At 42.5% G+C, this 24,581-nt stretch overlaps 1 protein-coding gene across 3 annotated transcripts in view; it reads right to left on the bottom strand.

The window, feature by feature from the left end:
• The window catches only part of RAPGEF4 (Rap guanine nucleotide exchange factor 4), a 352,267-nt gene that overhangs the window by 251,387 nt on the left and 76,299 nt on the right, over window positions 1-24,581 (bottom strand). For 2 of the 3 annotated variants that reach the window (XM_007458842.1, XM_007458843.1), the window contains exons 3-4: window positions 22,697-22,785; window positions 7,176-7,322 (exon numbers count right to left, since the gene is read on the bottom strand). In XM_007458842.1, coding sequence (XP_007458904.1) covers window positions 7,176-7,322; window positions 22,697-22,785 — 236 coding nt within the window. Of the gene's footprint in view, window positions 1-590; window positions 982-7,175; window positions 7,323-22,696; window positions 22,786-24,581 lie in introns of those variants that run through there. The other variant, XM_007458844.1, reaches the window with a different exon arrangement.

Below are 24,581 nucleotides of genomic sequence, written 5' to 3'. Positions count from 1 at the left end.
GGGGCTTCCCTGGCCCCTGCCAGCCAAGCCTTGATCTGTTCAGACCCCCTGATCGTCTTCTGAGAAACAGTGAGATCACAGCTTTTGGAGCTGGCAGGACTTCAAGTCATCAATAATGTAACAGAATTCCCATAAACACTAAGGACTTCCTATAGTCTGAGAGCTGCAGGCAAGGTGCCTACCAGGACATTCAGAGGGTGAAATACCACCACTCTCAATCTGTTTCCTTGCCCCAAATTCATTTTTAATATATGCCACTCACCAGATAAATACATATATTTAATATTAATGTGATAAATGTAACTCTGCCTACTTATGAACAAATATCTTTATCTTGTAGAAACATTTAAGATCATCAGGCTAAACAAACATATCCTTCACAATCAGAAAAAGATGAGCCACCACTCCCCCCCCCCACCCCATAAATAAAGATGCAATCAAATTATGTCAGTGCCGTGGTACATATTTAGGTCTGGTGGAACATACTTACAAAAGCCAGAGATGTTTTAGAGTATAATTCCTAGAACTAAACTGCCAACGGTGACGTATAATATGTCCCCACTAAAGAATAGAAAAAGACCCATTCTGACCTGGTAGGGCATACGTCCTTCTTTTTCCTTTTCTCAGTGTTCTCAGACATCCAGTGAAGAGCTGTGCTTTATTTGGACAGCAAAATGCACCTTCATCGCTGATTATTTCCTGTTAGTATCTATTACTGTTAAGAGGATCTCAGTCCAGACAGAAAACCGGGACTGGTGGTTCTTCAGGAAAGCTCAGGCAGTCAAAGGCGATAGGAAAAAACTTCCTATATATACATATATTATTTTTAACTTTACTTATCTCCTAGTAACTTCACTCCCTTCCTTTCTGGATTTGAATCGTTTCACCATCCCATGGAAAAGCTTGAGGACGGAGGAGTGAGACCCTGGGGCAGACGTGAGGTCCGAGTCACCGAAGCAGGCTTCCGGCTGGGTTTAAAAGAAGCAGAACAGTGAGGAGAGAGGCAAGAGAACCAGCCAACAGGATGTGTGTGGCTGGAGTTCCTGGCATGAAGTCTTGGCTTTCATGTTTATTTTTGGATGTATTTTTCTTAGCCTTTTGATACAAATTTCTGGCCTGGGAAGTAACCCTACAGTACAAGCTCCAGAGTTGCCAAAAGTAAGTACAGGCCTCTGACTTGGGAGAAAGCAGGTCCCTTGGCTTTTACGTTCCAGTTAAGCCTCAGATGAGGGGGTGGGTCCCTGTATATTAACAGGCAGGCCAGGGGCTGCCCGTCTGAGGATGGGTCATGCAGTTCAACCTCAATACCCAGGGCCACTAAACATTTACTTGAAATACCGGTCTACCTTGAAAGCCTACCATTAAGGCAAAAGTGAAACAAGCTGAAATTGTTTGCATGCTAAATAAAGTATTAAAACCCACCCAAAGGGCTTCTGAGATTTTTATGTTCTAAGATACTATGTTTTAAGCATTGGGCTTTAATTTTCCTGACAGCCCAAGACAGATAGGAACATCAAATCTATTCAAGCAGGGGCAGATGCCTCTGAGAGGTATATTACTCCAATATGGTTTTTAAAGTGCATCAGCAAAGACTAAGCTGCTGTAATTTCAATAATTCCTATTCTCATAGTGGCTTGAAAGATTATTAATGGAAAAGGGCTTTTTCCCCCTGCACAGTCCAAAAGAGGCAGTAAACAGAAATAGCTAAAAAGCTTTTCAGTCCAACAACTGCCAACGTATCTGGTAGAATCGAGAAATAAAACACTGAAAATTAGGGAATAGAGGTAGATGTAAAAATATTTCTTTGACAATATTCACTACTCTTAGAAATATTCTTGTTTACAAATTGTATTCTTTTCCTAAGGCAGAAACACATTTTTTGTTCTTACCAGTTTATATCCCAGAAAGCATAAAAAAATTTTTCAGTCAACAATATTTATTGAGGCCACAGACACATTTGGGGAATAAACTCTATGGGATCAATCATTACATCCAAGCAACGGTTCTCTGTGAATATTGTATGTCCTGGTTAGAATAAAATCACAAGAGCTTCTGGGTACCTATTACAGCTAAGAAACCACTTTTATTGTGGCATGGGTCAGACCACAAATTTTAAATAATTGCTTTTATTTCTAAAGACTCTAGTTTCATTGTTGTCTTTAACTTTCAAATAATTCATTCACAGCTGTGTATTATTTTGCACATGCTCAAACATAGCCCACAGTGAAGGAAAGTTTTTGGCCAGAATGATGTTCATGCAATTGGAACACAGGTAGTAGATCACTAGTGCAAGGACATCTCAGTGGTGTCTTTTGAGTTTGATGGAGAGTGACTTTCCAATCTACTTCTCTGAACACACTGGACTCATCTCCTCATACAAGTCCGTGTACTTGGCATATTCCATGTAAAGATGACAAAACATGCTGCAAACCTAAAAGCATCTTCATCCACGATGTTAGACAGAAAGTCAGGGAGCAAACAAAAATCACTCTTTGTTGCTGTTCTAACCGCTGGAAACATTAGACTATATTTGCTGAGAAGAAATTCATGGAATTGGACAGTAAATCAGTATTTATTTATTCCAAGTGCCACCAGCAACCATAGATACTCATTAACACTTGATCCAAGATTATCACGGCTTAAAACTCCCAAGCCTACACTTAAACTACTTTGCCATTTAACTTCCTTACTGAGGGTATGCAATGCCACTAGGGTCAAAGAGTTTAAATTACAATTCTCAAGAACTAAAAATGGTACTCCAAGACTTTTAATTTTTTTCTGAATGAAATTCAATAACTTTCTCCTTTCTCTCTCACTCACTCCCCCTCCTGAGATGCTATTGAAAAGTGAGATGCTTTATACCCTAGTTAATATTTTTTATTAAGTTCTAATATCAAAGAGGCATGAAAAGAGGGAAGTATTATTGAGCAACTCTGAATAAATTTACTGTAATTCACTTAAGCTAAGAAAATATGACCTGACTTTGAGATGGAGATCCCAGCTCCCTCAAATATGATCATAAATTGGCAACTGAAATATGGAAAGGAAAGAGGAGAGAAAGTTTTCATTAGGAAAGATACAGGGTACAAAGAAAAGCATCAAGCTGCTACGTCAGTTACATCTTGGGGAATATATATATTTTTTATATATTTATATAGACGACTGGAATAATGCCTCTGGTCACATTTATGACAATAATTTTAAAAAAATACTCTGGGTGCTACCAATTTGACTTACAACATAATAGACAACATAAAGCAAGAGTACTGGGGATGAAATTGAATAGGATTTCAAAATCTCAGGTGTAGTGCTCTGGGTGTGTATCTGCGGAGAGCTGAGGAAACTTGCCTTTGGTCAGGAAAGGAAGCAGGGTTACCTAGCTCTCTGTTGCCATTAAAGTCTCAAGTGTAAGATTTAAAATAGCCTATTCGCTCAGCCTATTAAAGAGCTACTTGTAGACTGTGCTACCTGTGATTACACACCATAATTTTCCTGGTTAGAAGTAACTCAGATTCCTGGTCCTTGTCAACCACTTTAAGTGACATCAAAGGCATAGATAAGGAAGAAAACCTCAATCTGAGAGTGCTTGCCACACAATGGGCCCACCATGACATTCCTCAAAAGTAAGCAGGCAAATGAGATGAACACGCAAATTTAGACCCATGATTCAGATGACCTAATTTCTACCGTGTGGGAACTATGGCCTAACAGTGAGCTCCTTACCATGCTGGTGGGAGAGGCAATATCCAGCTTAGCTTTCTGCTGCCTTCTTTCTGCCATTTCATGGTTCAGTGAGGCCTCTACCTGAATCCTGAAGCTATGTCATCCTTCCCTTTTGATATTTGGCTACCAGATCTAACTTAAATTTCAGCTGACAGCATGAGCTTGGGTTTCAAGGCTGCTTACAGATATTATGTACCAGTGTGATGAATGGCTGAATTATAGACTCTGTTATCTGACATAATCAAGAAATAGGTGCTCTGGTTATCCAATATTTTGCTAACAGATGAGTGTTACATATGCCATCAATGGATCACCTATAGTCAAAGAATAGAAATAGAATTTACTTAACGATAATATTATACTCTGAAATAATATTATTGACTTGCGAGTCTATTTTCTCTCTCCTCCAAGTAGAACAGAAGCCCTGGCCATCTTCTTCACTGCTACAGCCAGACCTGACACACAGGAGATTCTAAGTATTTGCTGAATAAATGAATAGTGGAATAAACATAAGTCAATTTCCTTGCTCCAAAGGTAATTCAGAATTCCACAGCTTCTTAGGATCATCATGTACTGTATATGCACAAGTGTGCCCAGTAATAAAATTCTGATTCACACAGGTTGCTAGACAATTCTTTACTTGCAAGGTAATTCAGAATTCCAGTTTCTTAGGATCATCATGTACTGTATATGCACAAGTGTGCCCATTAATAAAGTTCTGATTCACACAGGTTGCTAGATAATGGAGTTCCTTGCATTCTCACTTTAGCCAGTTAAAACGTTGACGAAGCATCTTATTTGTACTCTGTGCTTGGTTGCATGAACAGGTAAATAAAAATGAGATATCTTACTAATCTCTTGCTCACTATGAGGTTCCAAACCCCAACCTGTAAAATAAGAGGTCAGTCTAAAAATTCTCTCCATCCTTTTCAGCTCACTTAAGTCACTGACAGGGAAGACCAGAATCATGCTCTGACGTTACAGATGAGGGCTTGGACCCACGGAGCTACAAAATCATGTGGCAAGGTTTGGGATACTAAGGACCACCTTCAACATCAATAGCCCCATTTAATAATTTTCCTCTAAGGGAAATCTCTGTGAAAAACAGCCCTAAGATATACTCAGATACAATCCAACTAAGGGATCAAACAAATCAAACCAATGCATCCCTTATAGTGAGGCATCCAGACATTAAGAGCATCCTAACGTACTCAGTATCACCTTTGACTTCTTGCCAAAAGTGTTTGGCTTGATCTAATCAAACATTTAGCTCTAACTTCCGTTTACAGGAAACTCCGGGGTAGGGATACAAAAAAAGATACCATGAGAAAATGATCAGACAAACCTTGAATTTGGGAGACACTGACCTGGCCTTTTTAACAAGTCAGTGTCATAGAGAAAGAGACAGAGAGAGAGGGTGGGGGGGAGGGGGAGAGAGACTGACTTAGACATAACAATCAAATGTTAACACATGGTTCTTTATTTGAGTCTGGTTTGAAATAAAACAGATATAAAAATACTTATGGAATAAATGTATTTATTTCTGGATATTTATGGGGAAATTTGAACTGTGGACTGGAGATAGATGACATTAGTATATTATCTTTAGTTTCGTAGGTGAAATAATGGTATTATGTGTATGTAGCAGGATATTGATTTTTGGAGAAATATGCTAATATGTAGGATGAAATGTCGTGATGTCCGTCATTTACATTAAAGTGGTTCAGCAAAAACAGATGAAGCAAATACGGCTATATGTTAACAACTGCTGAACTAGGTGAGAGTGTATAAGTCGTTCATTGTATTATCCTTTTTGATTTTCCGAACGTCTGAAAATTTCTTAAATAAATTGTTTTTTTGGCCATGCCACACAGCATGCGGGATCTTAGTTTCCTGACCAGAGATCAAACCCATGCCCCCTACAGGGGAAGCACAGAGTCTTAACCACTGGACAGCCAGGGAAGTCCCGAAATTTTTTTAAATAAATTTTTAAAAATGTTCACAGGTAGCAACTTCTCAGGAACTTTCTTCACAGCACTGAGGCCTCCTAATTAAAATAAATTTTTAAATATTGCCACAAACCATCCTCCACCAGCAACTTGAATAAGTCATCACAGACAAAAGCAGTTATAATGACATACATCGCAACTAGGAGTCATTTTTGTTCTTAAACCAGTCTTCCAAATTTTCTCTTTGGAAAAGACTTTTCAGTTCACCTTTTAAATGAAAGATCCAAAAAGCGGCTTATTTGCCTCAAGCTTGGTCCCTTTTAATTGACAGAAAACCTCTCCGCACACACCTCATGCAAACCTACTTTGGCTCTGCCTTCCTAAAACTCGCTTTTGTCTCTGAACTTTACAGAGCAGTTGGAGCTCTTTAATATTTTCTAAGAGGAACATTTCAAACAAGTAACCCTGCAATTTATTCACTACTGCCAAGAATAAAAGTAACAGGTTTCACCACCAAGGCCTTCCAAGGCTTTGCAGGACTTTCAAGGCAAAGCATCACTCATTCACCTACAGGTTTGCTCCCTTAATGCATCTGTCATTTGTTTGGCTCTGGAGGAAACTATTTGATTACACAAAATTCTTTTTAGATCAAGTTTAAAATCTTAGCAACACTGGGACAAGTGGCGAAGCCTGCCAGCTCGATGGGTTAACGCTTGGACATACTGAGCCAAGGACAAAGATAAGGAACAGCCACAGGTAAAAATCAGAAGCTTGAAGAACTGAAAAGGAATGAGCGTAAAGGACGCAAGGGCCTTTCTAAGCACTCCATTTACCGTGACTGCGTGTAAGATGATTTCTTCCCCATCCTTCTTGTAAATGAGCGTGGTACCCTAAAGGGCACTGGTAAGCAGCGGAAAATGCACAAGCCGCCAGGACCGGCTGCCTCCATCCACTGCTGTGCTACCCGTGCATTTTGAAGTTGGCAAGTAACCAGCCATCTTTATGTCCCTCGTTTCCCATACCTTATTACAGGGCACATCATTTTTTAAAGCATTTAAATGAAGCAGATGTTAACCCCATTCATTCCACTTTCCCAGGGAACATGTCAATGATGATTTTTAAAATGCCAAAGAAAATGTCAAAGTATTTTGTTCCCTGGTTAAGAACACATCTGTGGAATAGGAGGGGGGAAATACATAAAACACTCTATACATAAAACACTCTATGGTCATTCAAGAAATGATTATAATGTATGTCAAACCACAGAAAATTGAGCAAGCACTACATCAAAAAAAAAAAAAAAAAAAAAAAAAAAAGGAAAGACGTCTTGTGTCAAAATGGCTTTTTCATTCACTCATTTCAAAAACAAGTTTTGAAAATTAAATTCCATCCACCGGCTCAGAACAGAGCACATTAAGGCTTGACTCTAATGCCATTATCCATGTGGCAGCTCTCTTTCTTTTCTGCAACCACGTTAATTGACAAAGCAGCCTTTGGGCTCACCTCCCATAGTGCCTTGAAGTCCTTCTGCTCGATGCGGAGAAGTTCACTGCTTTCCCTTGTAACAATTGTCGCATGGCGGGGAGTGTTGTCCAGAATGGACTCTCCAAAGGCTGTCCCAATCCCCAGAGTGCAGATGGTCACTGCATCCTGAGAATCCAAAAAACTGGTCATTAGAAAAGCAAACATTTTACCAGTGGATGAGTTGTCTTTTCTTTGAAGTATATAGTTGACCCTTGAACAGCAGGGGAGTTGGGGTGACAACCCCCAGCCCTGCATACACACAGTAGAAAATCTGAGTATATTGTGGTTCCTGCACATCAGCAGATTCAACCAGCCACAAATCATGTCGTACCGTAGTATTTACTATTGAAAAAACTCCGCCATGAGTGAACCCGCACAGTCCAAACCCGTCCTGTTCAAGGGTCAACTAATTTCTATACAATATAACACTCAATTCACTTGCACAGTTCAACAAGTTTTGACAAATACATACACCGTGTAATCACCACCCAAGGCAAGACAACATTTCCATCACCCCTGAAAGTTCCCTCATGCCCCTTTCCAGTCAGGACCCTCCTTTCAGAGGCAACTGATGCTCTGATTTCTATCACCGTAAAGGAATTTTGCCAGTTTTAGGACTTCATGTAAAAGGAATCAGACAATATGCCCTCTTTGGTGTCTGGCTTCTTTTGCTTAACATAACGTCTGTAAGATTCATCCATGCTGTTGCGTGGATCAGTAGTTTTTTCCTTTCACTGACGAATAGTTTTCCATTGCAAGGGTATGCCCCAATGTGCTTATCCATTCTCCTATTCGTGGACATTTGGGTTGCTTCTGGTTTGGGGATATTATGAATAAGGCTGCTAGCAATCTTGTGCACGTCTTGCTGCGGACATGGTTATCTTTTTATATGACTACTCGCTCTAAGAAAACGGGGGAAATCGTTTGAAGATGAACTCAGCTTTTTTAGTGAGAGAGTACAGTTACGATATTTAAATAAGAAACTGGAACAGGGATACTGTTATGTCAGTCTATCTTAAAGAGATGAGGAAACTGAGGGTCGGAATGGTGGATTCACGAGGCCTGAGTTCACACAGATAGTAAGTAACGCAGCCAGGTTCCAATTGTGACTATCTGACTAGATTCCCAGCTTCTTGTATCACGCTGCCCCCCTCAGCCACAATAGAGTAAAAGCAGCACCCAGTGAAGTGCTGTGTGGCTAGCTGATAAAATGTCCTGAATCAATGATTTAAAAGTGTAGGGTGTACTAAGAAAGTAATTTCCTTTCTGCATGCAACATGGGCGATGATACTTGGATTTAATCCTAACTAGTTGCAAGTAATGCAGTCACTCAAGGTCACCTGGACGTTAATTTTGCAAAAGGTATTATCAACTAAGGGAGATACACAAGGGTAATCCTGAGTTAGAAAGTACAGTTTTCCTTTCATGCACCTAATACACGATAATAGGCAAATGTTATTAAGATCAAGTTAGTGACTTTGTAATCACATTACTAAGACAAATGCCCATAAGAATCCAGTTCCCTGAACCATAGCAAATTGCTTCTGCACAGATATTACCATTTAAAATTGTGTTCAGGAAAATAAAATCAATAATATCTCAGAAGAGAATGAAAGATCAGGGGGAAACATAAAAATGGCCTGTTAATAAATTTTCCAGAAAGGCAGCTGTTAACAAACTCAGAAAAATATCCCCAGGGCTGAAATATCAATACCCAGCATGTCAGATACTTCTGAGTAATTTTCAAGTTCTAGTAAAAACACAAGATGGATCATGATAAATCACAGACTTTCACAAATTCTTTAGGCTATAGGTTTGCTTAAAGATCCACTAACCTACTTCATTTTTTTTTTTTTAATCATCTGGACCCTTCAGAAAGAATCCTCTTAGCCTAATTTATACTTTCCAGTGCAAATTTCTATTTTAAAACCTGACAGGGATGAACCATACGTATTCCTACTGCCACTATCCATGTAGCTTAATTATCTACGATAAGCTACAAAGTATAATGCACAAGAACTATGCAGATCTGTTATTCGTGAGCTTGCTGTGGACTTCTACGGAATAACTTGTCGTCTCCATTTCTCATCTCCTATCCCCGACACCTGTTACCATGTGTCACCAAAAGGTATACAAAGACACAGCCTGTGAAAGTCAGTCGCATGAGCCCATCTTCTTGCTAGTGAGCAGCTCTTGTAATGATGACAAAAGACCGAAATTATTCTTGGATTTCCCCTAGAGAGTTTAACATGACACCTGCCTGCTCACACGTAACAACATTTAGTCATGTTAGTACTGCCAAGTGCGCTTCTCAGTGTAGCTCCGTGCGTGAGGACCTCTGTGCAGAGGGGCACCAGCCCCCGTCATTCCATCCAGCACCTGGGCTCACTCCCAGTATCCCGCGCCCTCCCACCAGAGCTGAGTGTGGGATCCGACCTGCCTCCATTTCCTCCTTCCTACCCCATCCTCTCAAATGTAAGGACAGGGAATCACAAATACAAGATATGGTTTTGAAAGCAGGACTATAAAACCTCACCTGAAAGAAGTGTTACTTGCAACTTCAAACTTGACTTTCAGCAGACTAGGTATTTTTAGGACAAATTTACTTAGAAACCTGAATGGATTTGGGAAGTGTGGATTGGGCAACTGGGATAATTGGGCACAGGGAAGAAGAAAGTCCTAAGAAGGACATCTTCACCCTAAAGATGAATCACTACCTTTATAGTCCCTAGGGCCGAGGCCTTGTTTGCATTTGAAGTCCAGGCGGGGACTTGCAATGTGCATAGAAAATAATTACCAAATAAAGACATTTACATTCAAATGTTCTCTCAGGTAGGAGAACCAATATGGTTGCTCAGTATGTATCAATAAGTTGAAAGGCAGGATAAATGTGAGCCACAGGAATGTGAGTCAGAGTAGCAGACGCACTCTTATTTTAGTGCACACTCCCAGCTCACCAGAGCCCTGCAGGTCAGAGTTCCAAGCCTGAAACCCTGTGGAGATGCTTAAATGCATGCCTTTGCCTGCAGCTGCAAGTGCCCATTTCTGAAGGTAACACTACTATTCCTTTAAACTCACACATCCTCTAGAGATCTGCTCATGTCTCAATACTTACTAGATAGGGACTATTCAGACATTTATTTTCTGCTCAATTGCAGATTAATGTTCAGAAAGGTTACCTGAAAGGAAATATTTACAGTGAGAAAGACTGAAGAAAGCAATCGGTAAGGACTATGAAACATCAACAGTGAAGGAATGTCCCATTTTACATTAAGATGGCAATTTATTTTGGGGGACTTTCAAATATGAAATGACGATTTAAAAATCTGAGTGTCTTCAAGTATGAAGGTGGGTTTAGCAGATGCTGCTAGAGTCCTGCCAGATTCCCCCCACCCCTTTCTCCCACCCTCGCCCTACCCTTGAAGGCAATTTTATGTTTCTGGACAGTTCCCACATATACTCTCGGCTTCCCCTTTCATCTGCATTGCTCCACTTGAGGGCAGAGTGCTGGGCAATTAATGCCTGTAAGGTGTATCTTCCAAAGAGGCATGAGAATAGCAAGATAAATACGCCGGCTTCCTACCCTACCCAGTTTCTTAGAGGGTCCCCCGGAAGGAGTGAGCCCAGGTGCCCATAGCTGAACTCCTTATCTACACATTTTTATAGGCATTCCTCATTCCTCCTGTCAACTTCCCACTCCCTTACGACACTTCCTGGGGTTTCCTCCATAAAAGCCACTTGCAGCCAAATCCTTGTCTCCAGGTTAGCTTCTAGGGAAACAGGAGACTGGGTTAGCTAAACGTGGCCCTGAGTCCCAAGTTACACCGAGACCTCTGGGGAGGTATTGGGCCTAACCAGTATTCCCAGAGAGATTCTACAATAGCAACAGAGACCAGCTTATCACTGACTGCTTTGCATCAGACACACCCTAAGTGCAATATCCCTTGGGTGACACCTGGGAAGACTTCATTGTGTTAGTAAAGCATCCTGGGTCTCCAAGGCCAATTCTACTACATAACTAGCAGTGATGGGCTCTCAGAAAAAGAATTACCTATGACGCATTACTGATATGATACCTGGTTTCTTCCTGCAATCGGATCCAGCTCTCTCTCATCTGTGAGTCCACTTGATCACTCCTCCTACCTTCTAAAAACTTAATTACCCAGTCACCCTTAATAGTACTCATCCTCCTGTGCATCGGTATTCACGTGGATCTCCACATGTGTGAGTGGAGGACTATATGCCATGCACTGGGCCAGGTGTCTTGACTACGATGTCTCATTAATTCTTCACAACAGTTAAAGGAGATAATGTATTTAAGTGCTTTGCACCATGCCTGACTCAAGAGAAATGCTTAATAAAGATATTCTTACTGGTGGTAGTATTAAAGCAATCCTGCAACACTGGGATTATTGTTATTTTATAGGTTGAGGAAAATCAGGCTCAAAGATATTCAGTAATTTGTGAAGTGTGGCTAACAGGCAGAAGAGTTGAGACTAGAAACTAGTCAATCTAATTACCTCCCATATACTTCCTAACTTATTATATGAAATTTAAGAACCTCTTTCTAAGGTTCAGTAGGAAAACTGATTAATTATTAATTTAATCCATACAGGTTCTTTTCTCAATCAGCCAATTCACACATGGAATACCTAGTAATTCCAAATCACCAGGAAAATACCAAACATTTGGCACTGCTCCCCCTCCAACCCTCTAATCCCAACATTGGGGCCCACTTGACCCTCACCTAGAGGATCAAATCCATTCCAGGCTGGGGCTCCGACCCTCACACTCAGGAGAAATGCAAACAACCAAAGCCAGAAACTAAGAATCGCATCTGCATTTTTGCTTCGCCCACTCTGATTCTGTGCCCTGTTCTAATAACGGAGCTCCTACATCAGTTGGAGAAACTGGGTTTCTATCTTTCTGTGTCTCTGTCCCGATAACCTGCCGGTACCCTAATTCTTCTCAAAGTGGTAGACTGCCTCGTTGTGACAGCACTCCCCAGGCCCTGGTTCCTCTCTGGCACCCTTCTAATACCGGGCCTCGTCGTCAGCCTGGCCACCCATCTCCATCACGGAGCCTGCTTCCTGCCTCCCTGCCCATCACCAGGCCCCACCCATCATGTTAGACCTGCCTCAGCCCTTCACCTGCTCACCTGGGGGCTGTGCTGCTCCCACCTCCCGCCCCTCCCCCACCTCCTGCCCAGCAGCACCTGAACATGCCCTCTAGAAGGTGCCCAGCTCCACCGTGGGCAGCCCCCAGCTCACAGGCTCTCCTCCTGCCCGGGTGGGCACCAACTGAAGTCAGGAGCAATATCTTGGTATGTGTTTCAGCAGAATAGGTGGGGTCTGGTTACTTCTGCTCCTAAAAGTTGGTGTTAGGTAAGTTAACAAAGGTGTCAACAATCTGGCCCTGCTGGAAGGCAGGGAGCGTCAGGCAAAGCACACACACCTGGAGGCACCAGAGTCGGCACACTCCACACGGAGGGGTAAGTGCCCTGGAGGCAGCATAGGGAGAACAGAACGCGCCTTGCAGACCTAGATTCAAAGCTCATTTCTGCCAATTACTAATCCTGGGCTTTGGGTAGAATGCTCCCAGGAGCCTCAGTATCCTCATTTGCGAAATGGGCACAATCTTTCTCATTCGATTAGTAGCAGAATTCAGTATACATGATAGATAGTCCTATATGGTTCCTGGCACACAGGTGCTCCATAAAAAATGGAAAATATTATTTCTGACTTAACCTATACATGTATATAAATATGGTTATCTACATTTCTAAAAAGCAAAGTGTATTTTTCTACTATTTAAGTAACAGAGAATCTCTTATTCATTTTGCGTTCATCTCCAATTAATGATGGCTTTTTCAACACTTAAATTCCAAGTTTCTCTGTCCCCCAGTCTGGATGTCAAGTGGTTTGAATGATCTGCAAAACACTTCAGCTCTCTGGGGGAGCATGTATTCAAAGGAACCCTTCTGAAGAATCCTGCTGTAAATCAAAGAATCCTTCTGCGCTGCAACTAATCACCCCTTAATTTATCTGCTTTGTATGTCTGGATTACAGTATACTGGGTTTTCTTAAAGCAGGCATTCTCATATGAGGCATTTTGTTTGTTTGTTTCGTTATAAACATTACCACAGTATGGACATGGGAATGGTGTTAAGAAAGTCCACGGTTATGTGTCACTGATATCCAAGCTAATAAACATGGACCTTGCACATGAGGTCTATGAGCAGCAGCTGAAATCTAATTTACACAAGTTAGACATTCTGATGAAATTTAAAACAATAAATTAGAAGAATTCTGTGTTAAGTACATCAATTTTTTGACTGTCCTGTAACTTTGAGGGGTATCCTATTTTTAATCATGCATATTTAACTCACTTCCTTATTAGTAGCTCAAGAAGTTAATTGTCTCACCACATATTTATAGTTTTGGATACATGTTGGGTTAACATCAAGGACCAAACTGGTCCTTTAAGTGTGTATACCCTGAAACAAATTTTTACAAAGCAAATATTTTTACAATTTTTATTTTAGGCCTATAGGCAATACTTGCCATTAAGTCTGGTAGTGCCTGGGTTTATTTCATGAGCTGGCATTTAGTCCTGGAATTTATGAAGTGCTCCAAGTCCTTTTAGAAAATAAAAGTTTAATGGAACCTAATCTCTGAATTTGTCAAGACATTAGGGCGTATGTGCAGCCTTAAGGATTTACTACCAAGCAGGAAGGCAAAATACTAAGACAAATGTGTTTTTCTTCCTAACAAACAGCAAAGACAAGCTCTATTACTTTGAGGGCACTTCCCTGGAATCGTTAGACACAGCACAACAAGATCAGGCAAGCTGGTTGCTGGAAGGTTCAGTGAGAATGGACTCACATTAGCATGTGATAACTAAATCCGGGAGGCCAGCCCTGTTTCAGCAGAGAGCCAGCCTGTACTACACTGTGGCCCTGTCTTGCCTCCACCCAAACCCAGAATTACATGCAACAAAACTAAATACAGTACTCGGATGCCCCAGGCAGGATGCTAAACAAACTCTGATCAGATCCTAACAAAGAGTGTGACCTAAGCATAGACAAGTAGTAAGAGATTACAAACAACCACTCTAGACCTGGCACCTTTGAGGTTTTATTGGCTTGATAAATGGGTTCAGAAAATGTTTCCAAATGACAGCAAGGTCTGAAAATAATAGGGTGAAATGAGAATGAACCAAGGAATCAGACAGACAAAAACAAAGACGGGGAAAGATAAAGCAACAAGACAGAGAAACATGCCTATCCTCCAAATTTTACAAACAAATATGCAATGCTTAAAAACATCTTTGTTGTATAGACAGGGTTTAAAAAAGAAAAGCACATTTTACTTTGGGGAGAGAACCAGTAAGATGAATTTTTTCCAAAAATTTGGCTAAAAATCGCCAGACAACTTTATAGAGACCGATGAAAAGATGAATAGTGATGACCAAGGCCAAGCTCAGCCCCATTCTCTGATCCCATGAAATGGCTGAACAGCATTGTTAAACTTGCCATTTCGAATACCAAGTGCATTTCCTGCTTTTTCTATTCTAGCACTGCCCTCTTGTGGTGAAATGACAACATTGCAACCAACAGCATTCCACTACGCAACCAACTTTTCTTTCCAAGTAGTAATAAAAAAGCACGGAAGCCCTGCTCCTTGCCAAGCTTCGTACTAAGTGCTTTATATACATTAACTAATTTAAGGCAGGAACTAGTGTCTCTTACACGTGCTCTAACTTGCTCACAGTCACTCAGCAATTAAGTGGCTCTGAGGATTTCGAAAGGGGTCTGATTTAAACCACTGTGCACTGCATTAAGTAAATAGTAACACTTTAAGCGTCTGTTATAGAAATATAGAAGTTTTAATGAATTAATAAAGCATCCCATTCCCTATTTTGCAGTATGAACTTCCATTTGCTCTGCAACCATCAGAAATTCTTCTTTCATATGACTGGGGAACTGTTATACTTTTTTTGGTGTAAAGATTAGTTTAAAACTTTTTAGGATTTAAATAGTTACCATGCCAAAGAGGCTCCTCACATAAAATCTGCAGAGAAAAGCAGGACCCTGTCTCTCTGGCCCCTCCCCCCACCCCACGGACAGTTGGGTATCGTCTGAGATAGTGCGGTTTTTAAAACTATTTATTGTTTTTAAGCTTCACATTGGTTTTGTAACTTGTTCCAATGCTCACTCCTAACCTGAAATCCACTTAAACATGAAAAAGTCCACCGATAGTATTGATACTATTCATTCCAGTGGGAATGTAAAATCTCTGGCTTTTAGCCCGTTAAGTTAAATAGGCACCGGAGACAGGCAGCTTCCTGAGCACTCGAGCTCAGCTGTGGGCATCTGAAGGCCTGCGCGTCCTGCTTATTAGGCTTAGGTAAGAAACCGAGGGTGGGGACAGGTCTCGCTGGGAACTGGAGGATATATCCCCAGCAGAACCTGTGCTGCCGAGTGGAAATCTACACGAGCACGTGAGCCAGGCTGGGACACTCGGGTATAGCGAGGCGGTCCGTGGGCAGGGCCCCTTGCTGGGCATTCTCAGTTTCAGGGGGTAAGACAATGCACGGCCAGGCAGGAAAACGGCTGGGCACCTGGGAGAGGGGCCTCCGACAGCCGTACAGGGACACAGGGGCAGGAGTACTTCCCAAGTAGGTTTTGTTTTACGGAGTAGTGGGATCAATAATAAACTACAGGAAGGCATTTCCAAGGACGGTCTCTAATAAAAGTTCGCCGTGATAACAGGAATGGAATATAACCCATGTACTTCCCAGAGTTCTTAGCACACCCATGGTTTCAGGGCTGTAACGCAAGAAACGAAAGCACCGTGGCACCAGCTCCTCGGGGAGGGTCTCGGGCAGGTGCGGCCCAGGTCCGTCTCCTCATCCGGAGGCTTCTGTCTCTCCCCTACCCCAGTCCGCGCTCGAGGCCTTGGACTGGGAAGACTCAGGTGAAGAGAAGCAGAGCGTAGGCCTAACCGCGTGAGAGGCAGAGAAGCTGGTCCCAGCCGGCGCGCGGCAGGCTCCTGTACCCCGGGGTGCCGCTCCCGAGCCAGGAGCGGACACAGGGCGGGGCAGCATCAGCGCGCCAGGTCGTGCCTCCCCGGCTGGCACACGTGTGTTTCTAAACTGACTGGGCGGGCTGACCCCAAACAAGACCAGGAGGCGAGCCATCTGGCTGCCCGCAGCCCCACGGCTTTTCCCCTCCGCCCTCCCCTGCCAGGAAAGGGCCTGAAGATTATATTACTACTCACCGGCGTGTTTGTTTTCCTCCTTCTCCCAAATGCGGAATCAAGGGCTTTCTTTGTTATAACGTTGGGCATCGGCGTGACCCCAGGGGATGAAGTAGGCGCCACACACACCCACCCCCCCTGACCACCATGCGTGCGTACCGGCAGCGCCTGGGAGCAAGCGCCCTTTGTACCCGTAGCCTCCCCCCCACAGGCAGATGGTCCCTCGTGTGGCTAACCTCAGCGTGGCACGGGCAGAGCACTGGATTGGGTAAGGAAGTCAGGTGACTTCCAGCTCTATGGGCTACCACTGTGTCCTCCTGAGTGGGCAACTCATTCACCTGCGACCTAAGCAAGATGCAACACAGCTGGGTCGACCTAACAGAGCAGCTCAAACAAAAGAGTGCAAGTGAAATGCTTTGCACATGATGAGATTTAATACTACTCTGCTCGTAGTGTATGGCCAATGGGAAATAAGGGTGACCCTCCACGGGAGGTCCAAAGAATTCAAGAAGAACCTGCCAAACCAATCATACAGAGAGCAAGAAGTGAGTCTTCTTACTCTGGTGAGCAGAAAAGTATAGAGGAATGATGGGAAGGGAGAGAAAGTAATGTATTGAAACAGGCAGGAAAGTAACATGAATTTATGAGGCAAATAAAATACTTCTGCTCTGTGTATTCTTAAAGTTATATCTTCCTATCATACATAAGAAATAGGGTGATTCTTTTTCAGAAAAAATTCCCCCCAAATCAATAGTACCTAATAAATGTATGCCATAAAAATACTGTACCAGAATCTGTGAAGGGTTTTCTTCCTTATGTGCTTCTTATTTCAATCAGTGGCATCACCACCCACCTCATCATCCAAGTCAGGCTCCTCCTTTTCTCTCAACCCCCTACACGTCCCATCAACACCTATCCCACCCTCTAACCTAGAAACCCTTTGAAGGGATGGGCCACGCTCATTTCTCACCGTGCGCGTCCAGGCCTGAAAGGTGGTGCAGGAGGGCCCACATGCCAGGGGCAGCCCAGCAGAGGGTGAGAAGCGGGCCTTCCCCAGCAGCACGCCTCAGGGGGCCTTGGAAGTGAGGCGTGGAGCTCTGAGCTCTGAGCTGGAATCGGAAATGCAGGAGGGTGGCTGCAGGAGCTGCAGGGGAAAAGCTGCTTCTCTGCACACTCATCATTCCTGAACTGTTCAGCCCTCACTTTATCCCTTCCCCTTCCCACCCTCCGGATGGCACCTGTACAACCCTGAGGGTCAAGAACTTGAGCCCTAGAATCACAAAGAACTGGCTCTGACACCTAATGGCTGTGTAACCTGTAAAATGAGACTAATAATAGCAATGAATGGGGAAGGCAATGTAGGGAGTAGCCAGTGAAATGAAACTTGTAAAGTGCTCTTCACAAAGATGCCTCTAGTGGGCGCCCTGTTACCATTAGCCATTCCTGCCCTTATCTCACCATTCTGGCTCAGCTAAAACCCTACTGAGGAGCCACAACTCAGAGATAAGGTTGGCAGTTCATCACCACCATCTCCTCTGACTTCTGACTCTCAGATGAGAAGAGAGGCACGCAGGGCGGGGTGAGACTTGAGGAAAGGAAATGAAGGGGCAGGCTAGCAAGAAACTGCCCTAACCACTTTTGAAGATTTGACTCTTTGCTGTTACCTCATTCCTTTCCTTAATTCTCTCTTAGTCTCTTTTAACTTTTCTTCTTTTTCTTTTACTGCCCCCTGCCCACCTTTTTTCATGTGTGAACAGCAGGAAGAACATGAAATTTGGAGTGTGTCAGATGTGAATTCTTTTTTTTTTTTCTTGCCTGCATTTTATAAAACAAAAATGAGTTTATTTTGCTAAGTCAAGCAGTAAAAAGAAGGAAATACTTCTCTTTTATAGCCATGTACCTCTAAAGCCACTGTCCAGGAATTTTCCAGCACTAACATTTTTGGTCCGCAGAGACCAAAAATATGCAGATAAAGTTAGTCCCAGCAAAGATTCCACAATGTAACCAAACTTTCTTTACGTACACAGGGGAAAAACAAACCCACATATTTAATACAAAATTTAAAAAATGTGGCCTCATAAAACTGTCATTCAGAGATCAGTAAGGACTCTGCTTTATCTACTTAGTGGCGGACATTAACAACTCCTCTGGGCAGACAAAGGTCAACGTAGTAATTAGCCAGAAAACTGTGACGATTTGCAGTGGGTTCTTTTTCCTACGAAAATATTAATACTGCTGCATGAGGTTTCATATGATGCATGGCGACTTACTAAGTGAAAGAAATTGGGAAAAAAACTTGAAATCAGGAAGTAAACAAAATTAGAGAGTTGCTCACATTCCAATAGGTATTTGTTAAGCATCTAGGAGGTATCCAAAATTTTTCTATAAGCCACAGAAATTTATCTTCCTTTACCAAACACAGAATTGTTGTAAAATCCAGTAAGCTTCATTTTGAAATGTCGAGTGAATTCAATTCTTAATTTAGCCACCTACATTTGTGTGGCCCCAGGAAAGTTATACCTAAGGTCTCTGAGCCTTGTTTTCAAGCCCCTGTAAAATAGGACATGAATAACTAAAGATGAAGTCAGTTAATATCCACGGAACCCCTAACACAGTGTGACACGTGAAGGCACTCAGCAATGCTGTTGCTGGTCTCTAGGAATTCCAGGTCTTTTCTTGCTTCTCCTCCCATGGCCCATTGCCTAATCTCATTTTGCTCCCCATGATAGGGGTATAGGATGGTTAATTTTGTGTGTCAACTTGGCTAAACTATGGTAATCAGTTGTTCAGTCTGTCAAACAGTCTGTATTTTGCTATAAAAGTATTTTTTTAGATGTGATTAACATTTGCAATCAGTAGACTTTAAGTAAAGCAGATTACCTGCCATAATGTGGGTGGGCCTCATCTAATCAGTTGAAGGCCTTGAGAGCACATAGGTCTCCCTTGAGGTTTCCCAAAGAAGGAATTCTGCTTCCACAATGCAACATAGAAATTCTGCCTGAGTTTCCAGCTTTTAGACTCAAGACTGCAGCATCAACTTTCACCTGAATCTCCAGCCTCCCAGTTGCCCTGAAGATTTCAAACTTGGCAGTCCCCACAATCACATAAACCAATTCCTTAAAAGAAATATCTGTCTCTATCTATCTATATCTATCCATCTATCTTCCTATCTATCTATCTATCTATCATCTATCTATCTCCTGTTGGCATTGCTTGGCATCCTGTTGGCAAACCCTCACTTACATAGGATACTACTCTGATTGGCTAACCCATAGACCTGATGTGGCCACATCACCAGTGGGCAGAGACCAGAGTCCATTACGAGGCTAGAGCAGCAAGAAATGGTTTTTTTTGTTTCTCCCCTTTGAGCAACTTGCCACGAGAGAAGATTCAGCCACATCTCACTCATTCTCCTTAGCGTCTTCCCTCCGTGTGGCTGGAACCCTGTCTTGCCCATCAGAGCTGGCTAGAAGGCTAGGATCACTGTCTGTCTCAGGCTACTCTTGGGAGGGTTGGGGGATGTAGGGGTCAATGTGTTTTCCTTGTTTCTTAGTGACTCTCCAAATCAATTCAGAAAACTCTGGTTGGACATTAGGGTTGGACTCTGTGAAGTACACAGAGGAGGCAATAAGCCAGCTTTGGTATAAAACTAATTCCTAACAAAGTAAGAGAAGAGCAAGCCCAGCTCAGGAAAGTTCTCTGCATTGGCGCTGAGGTCAAAACCGCAGCTAAAACCTGGGGGCTTCCCTGGTGGTGCAGTGGTTGAGAGTCCGCCTGCCGATGCAGGGGACACGGGTTCGTGTCCCGGTCCGGGAAGATCCCACATGCTGCAGAGCGGCTGGACCCGTGAGCCATGGCCGCTGAGCCTGCACGTCCGGAGCCTGTGCTCCACCAACGGGAGAGGCCACAGCAGTGAGAGGCCCTCGTACCGCAAAAAAAAAAAAAACACAGCTAAAATCTAAAGTTAAAAGTTTACTAAAATTTTTTAAAAACCCACAGCTAATAACAAAGTGTTGCTCAGCTATTCTTGGCTGGCACCCCATGGTGAGGGATAATTGGTCCAGGGTACCAGTCCAGCAGCCCCTGGCCAAATACTATTCTAATACCATCAAAATCTCACGCCAGCTTTTAACATCTGAGGTGTCAGCACATCACTGCTGATGTTATCACCCCTTAGGAACATCTGCTCTGCTTTTTAAAATTCTTTCCTCATCTCTCTTGCTTATATTTCTTGCCTTCTCACCTTTCTCCTCCTTAATTTGCATCTTCCTTCCCTTTCCTCTCTTTCCTCACCTTTCTCTTTTCAACTTTCCACCCACGCCATCATTACTCATTCAGGACCATGCAGAGGAGGAAGAAAAGTCATCCTCTTCTAGGTCCTGTCCCCTCTGCACATCCACGGAGGTGCGACCGGGTGAAGGGAAGCGTCAGGGGCAGCCGTGAGCAACGAGGGCCGGAGGGGACCCACTAGGACAGCAGTCTGCAGGGAAAAGGTGTGCAGAGATGCAGGACATGGGGTGACCTGAAAGGATGAGAAGTAGCCGAGAGAGGGAAATCACATGCTTCGTCATGCTTCCTCGGAGTCAAATAGTACAGAGTGTTGGCTAAGAGCGTATGTTCAGGTGCCTAAGTCCTTGGGTTGGTTCCCCTAATTTCTAGATACGTTACTTGGAGCAAGTTAGTTAATCCCTTGAGGCCTTAGTTTCCTCATCTGTAAAATGAAGCAGTAATGTGACCTACCTCATAGGGTTATTGTGAGGATTAAAGGAGTAAACACCTATTAAGTGCTTAGAACACTGCCTAGCACATAACAAATATATCCAAGAATTGCTAACTGTCCTCGGTCCCACTGGGAAACGGAGGCAGCTTACGAAAATCAAAACCCACCTCCCCCGTTGGGCCGCTCTGAAATCCAAGAGGAAACTGGCCCTGCGAGAGAGGGGAAAGGGACAGTACCATTGAGGCTAGCGGGCACAGATTCCAGGCAGTTTCTCATGGAACTTTTGATGCACTGGTGCATAGAAAAGGTACACTATTGGTTAAGTAGAACTTGGGCACTGGCCTGAGATCCTAAGCCTCCATAACAATGGGTGGAACACAGGCACCTATACTCCAAACTTCAGATGTCCACTTACCAACCATCCGCTTGTTAGATGGTAACTGCCCACAGCTCCAACACACACACAAGTTCCTACAAAATTTAAACCTCAAGTTGAGAACGTCATGAATGTTTCTCACATTCGAAGTGTGCCACATCTGGAGAAGGCTCAGAAGCACTGTCTTAAACATGGTGCTTGCCTGGAGATTGATTCTTTGATGTTTCTTGATATTTCTTTCTGATTCGGTAGTTAGCCAATTCTCTTCCTTCAGTTTTTATCTGAATCCTGAATATGTGAATATAAACTTGGAACATTCTCATACTGAAGCTTGACGGTAGCCTCTAGAGGGGTGTCCTTTTGAGATGAGAGGTTCTTGGCTCTAAATAGGAAGGTTCTGCACATTTAGGCCACATGGAATAATGACGGAGCAAAAGTCACTGCAGATGCGAAAGGAGACTCTGGGTCCAATTTTAAATTCACAGATATTATGGGGTGGAGGGCAAGAAGAATATGAGTTTTATCTACTAGGATGCCAAGCTCCTCAGAGGCGACTGATTAAGATAAAGGAAGCCTGTGCTGCACTTTAGAAAAAAAAAGTATTATTGGTCCTCCCACATTTGACAAGTTGAGGTAGAGAAAAAGTGAGGGATGTTTGGGGGACTGCACCGACCACGTTTCCCCTGCATTGCTGGAGCTCTTAAAAGGCTGACAAGGGGATCACTTCTAGGACGGAGAAAAGTCAGGAAACCAGACGGAGGAGGGTCTAAGGACAAACCTCGGAAGACTTGCTTCTCCTTCCCCTTTGCTCACATTTCACCTTATGTAACTGAAGTTTCTCACTGCGATGGACTTGTTTGCATTTTCCAAATAGAGAGCAAGCTCCTGGACAACAGCCCATGTGCTCCTGCATTTCATGTCCCCACACCTGGCGCCACACTCAAATCATGGAAGACATTCACTATATATGTTTCTTGTGTAACTTAATAAAGGAATTCAACACATACTTGCTGAACTCCTTACTGTGGGAAAGAGGAAGTGGCTTGGAAAATGTAATTCTGATGGCATCCAAGACAGAGGGATAATGCATCGTTTAAAAGTAATAACTCTCACTTTAAGACAAAAAAAGAATAAGGTATCTTACCTGGTGACTGCTGGTCTCAGAAACTTTAACATCCAAAGACCCTGCCAGGACGGCATACCAGTTGGTTCCAATATCACCCTGGCGAAATACTGGAAAAGAAACAGCCATGTAAGTAGACCAAATATAAGTTGGCTTTACCACGTAAGCTGATAGTTTCTCACTGGTTACTGTGAGCCTAACTTGGACCTAGATGAGCTTACCAACCTTCCTCTATCTGTTCCCACCAGAACATGCCAAAATTTTCTTTCCCTCTTGTATCAACAAAGCTATATCCTATTTATTCAACGTTCCATGTAGTAGAACTCTATTAAACAGAACTCTTTCATATTTACAGAGCAGCAATAAGGGATGATAACCCTAAATGCTATAAGATCCTTTGAATGTAAGAAGAATTGACTGGTATTCTCTGTAATTTATCTTAAATATACTTCACTGTGTTGTGATTCTTGGAAAATCATTACTCTAGATGGGGTACATGTTAATAAGACTATGGGACTCAACAAAACTAGCTCACCACTCCAATTTCCCAAATCTATTTATATTAAAAGCAACATGCTTTCTAGAACAGAACGTCTCCTTTTAAGCTAACCAATGGCTGATTAAGAAAAATAAAATCTGTCTTAAAATTTTTAACTACTGTATTTTCATTGTCCATTTTCTTGTTTATTTCATAAATTCACTGCTTTTAGGCATTACGAGTTAACGACTCTCTGGAAATGATTCTCATCAGAAATTTCTGAACTTAATTTTGCTTTACTTTTGTAATCTCAGAGAGAAAACATTTAGTTATTTAAAGAGAACCTTAGTTCTCATATCCATGTTAAGACCAGTAGTTTGGAAAGTCGTTCTGAAACACTGGTTCAAAAATCTCATACAGACCCAACTATCCTTTTAAATATCCTAGCTAAATAACTAGATGGAATGATCTGATATTTTAAAATTCTTTTCACAGAGTCAGAAGTCAAGTGGCTCAATGAAAAATCACATGACAACTCAGTGGGACAGTTAAGTTCTGGCAAGCCTAGTGCTCAGTGCATAAGAGGAAGCTTCTGGGAGCCATAATTAATGACGACAAGCTGTTCTAGACTCTCTGACTGAGACATGCTGCGGAAAGGCAAGAACAACAATAGCATCCTACCAAGTGCAATGATAAGCTTAAGATGGGGGATTGCTGAGTTTATAGCTGGCCTCTCGAGTAACTCTGCTATCCCTAGCCTTTGTAAGGGACTTTAATTTTAGAGTTAGGGCTTTGCCTTTCATGAACTTCTTGGCCCCCAAAGACATTATCATTTGCCCATCAAATTCACATTACACATCACAGAAGATTCACTTTGAAAATGGCCTTAAGAAATAGAAAACAGAGTCTCATCTCTAAAAGAATGAAGTTCCCACTATCAGTAAGAATAAAAATATTGGTTTGAAAACCGTATGTGTGGATGATTTTTTTAATAGAAGTATGACTATGTTTTTGCATGTGTACATATGGGAAAACACCTTGAAGAACACACACAAAATGTGAATATCAATCTCTGGATTTGGAGATTGTAGGTGATTTTTATTTTGTCTTCTCAATTTTCTACAGTGACGTTGTGACAGATCCTGATAGGTTCCCACTCAGAATCATGCCCTCCCTTCCTCCTATTTAACTGAACATGGATTTTATACAAGTTCCCACCCTACTCTAATGTGCCAAATTCTAAGAATGTATTTCTTCCCTAGCTCCACTGGGGTAACCATGATTGGTCTAAATCAGCCATGGTGATTCCAGGATCTCTGCCAGTGATTGGTTTAAAGATGGGCACATGATGCAATTCTGGCCAATGAAACAATACAGGAAGTCTGCTGGGGGAGTCTGAAAAAGAGACAAGAAATAGTCCTTCAGCAG

Source organism: Lipotes vexillifer, unplaced genomic scaffold (genome assembly GCF_000442215.2).
Source record: "Lipotes vexillifer unplaced genomic scaffold, Lipotes_vexillifer_v1.1 scaffold1306, whole genome shotgun sequence".
Classification (NCBI taxonomy): Eukaryota; Metazoa; Chordata; class Mammalia; order Artiodactyla; family Lipotidae; genus Lipotes; species Lipotes vexillifer.
This window is presented reverse-complemented; position numbering and strand designations above follow the sequence as displayed.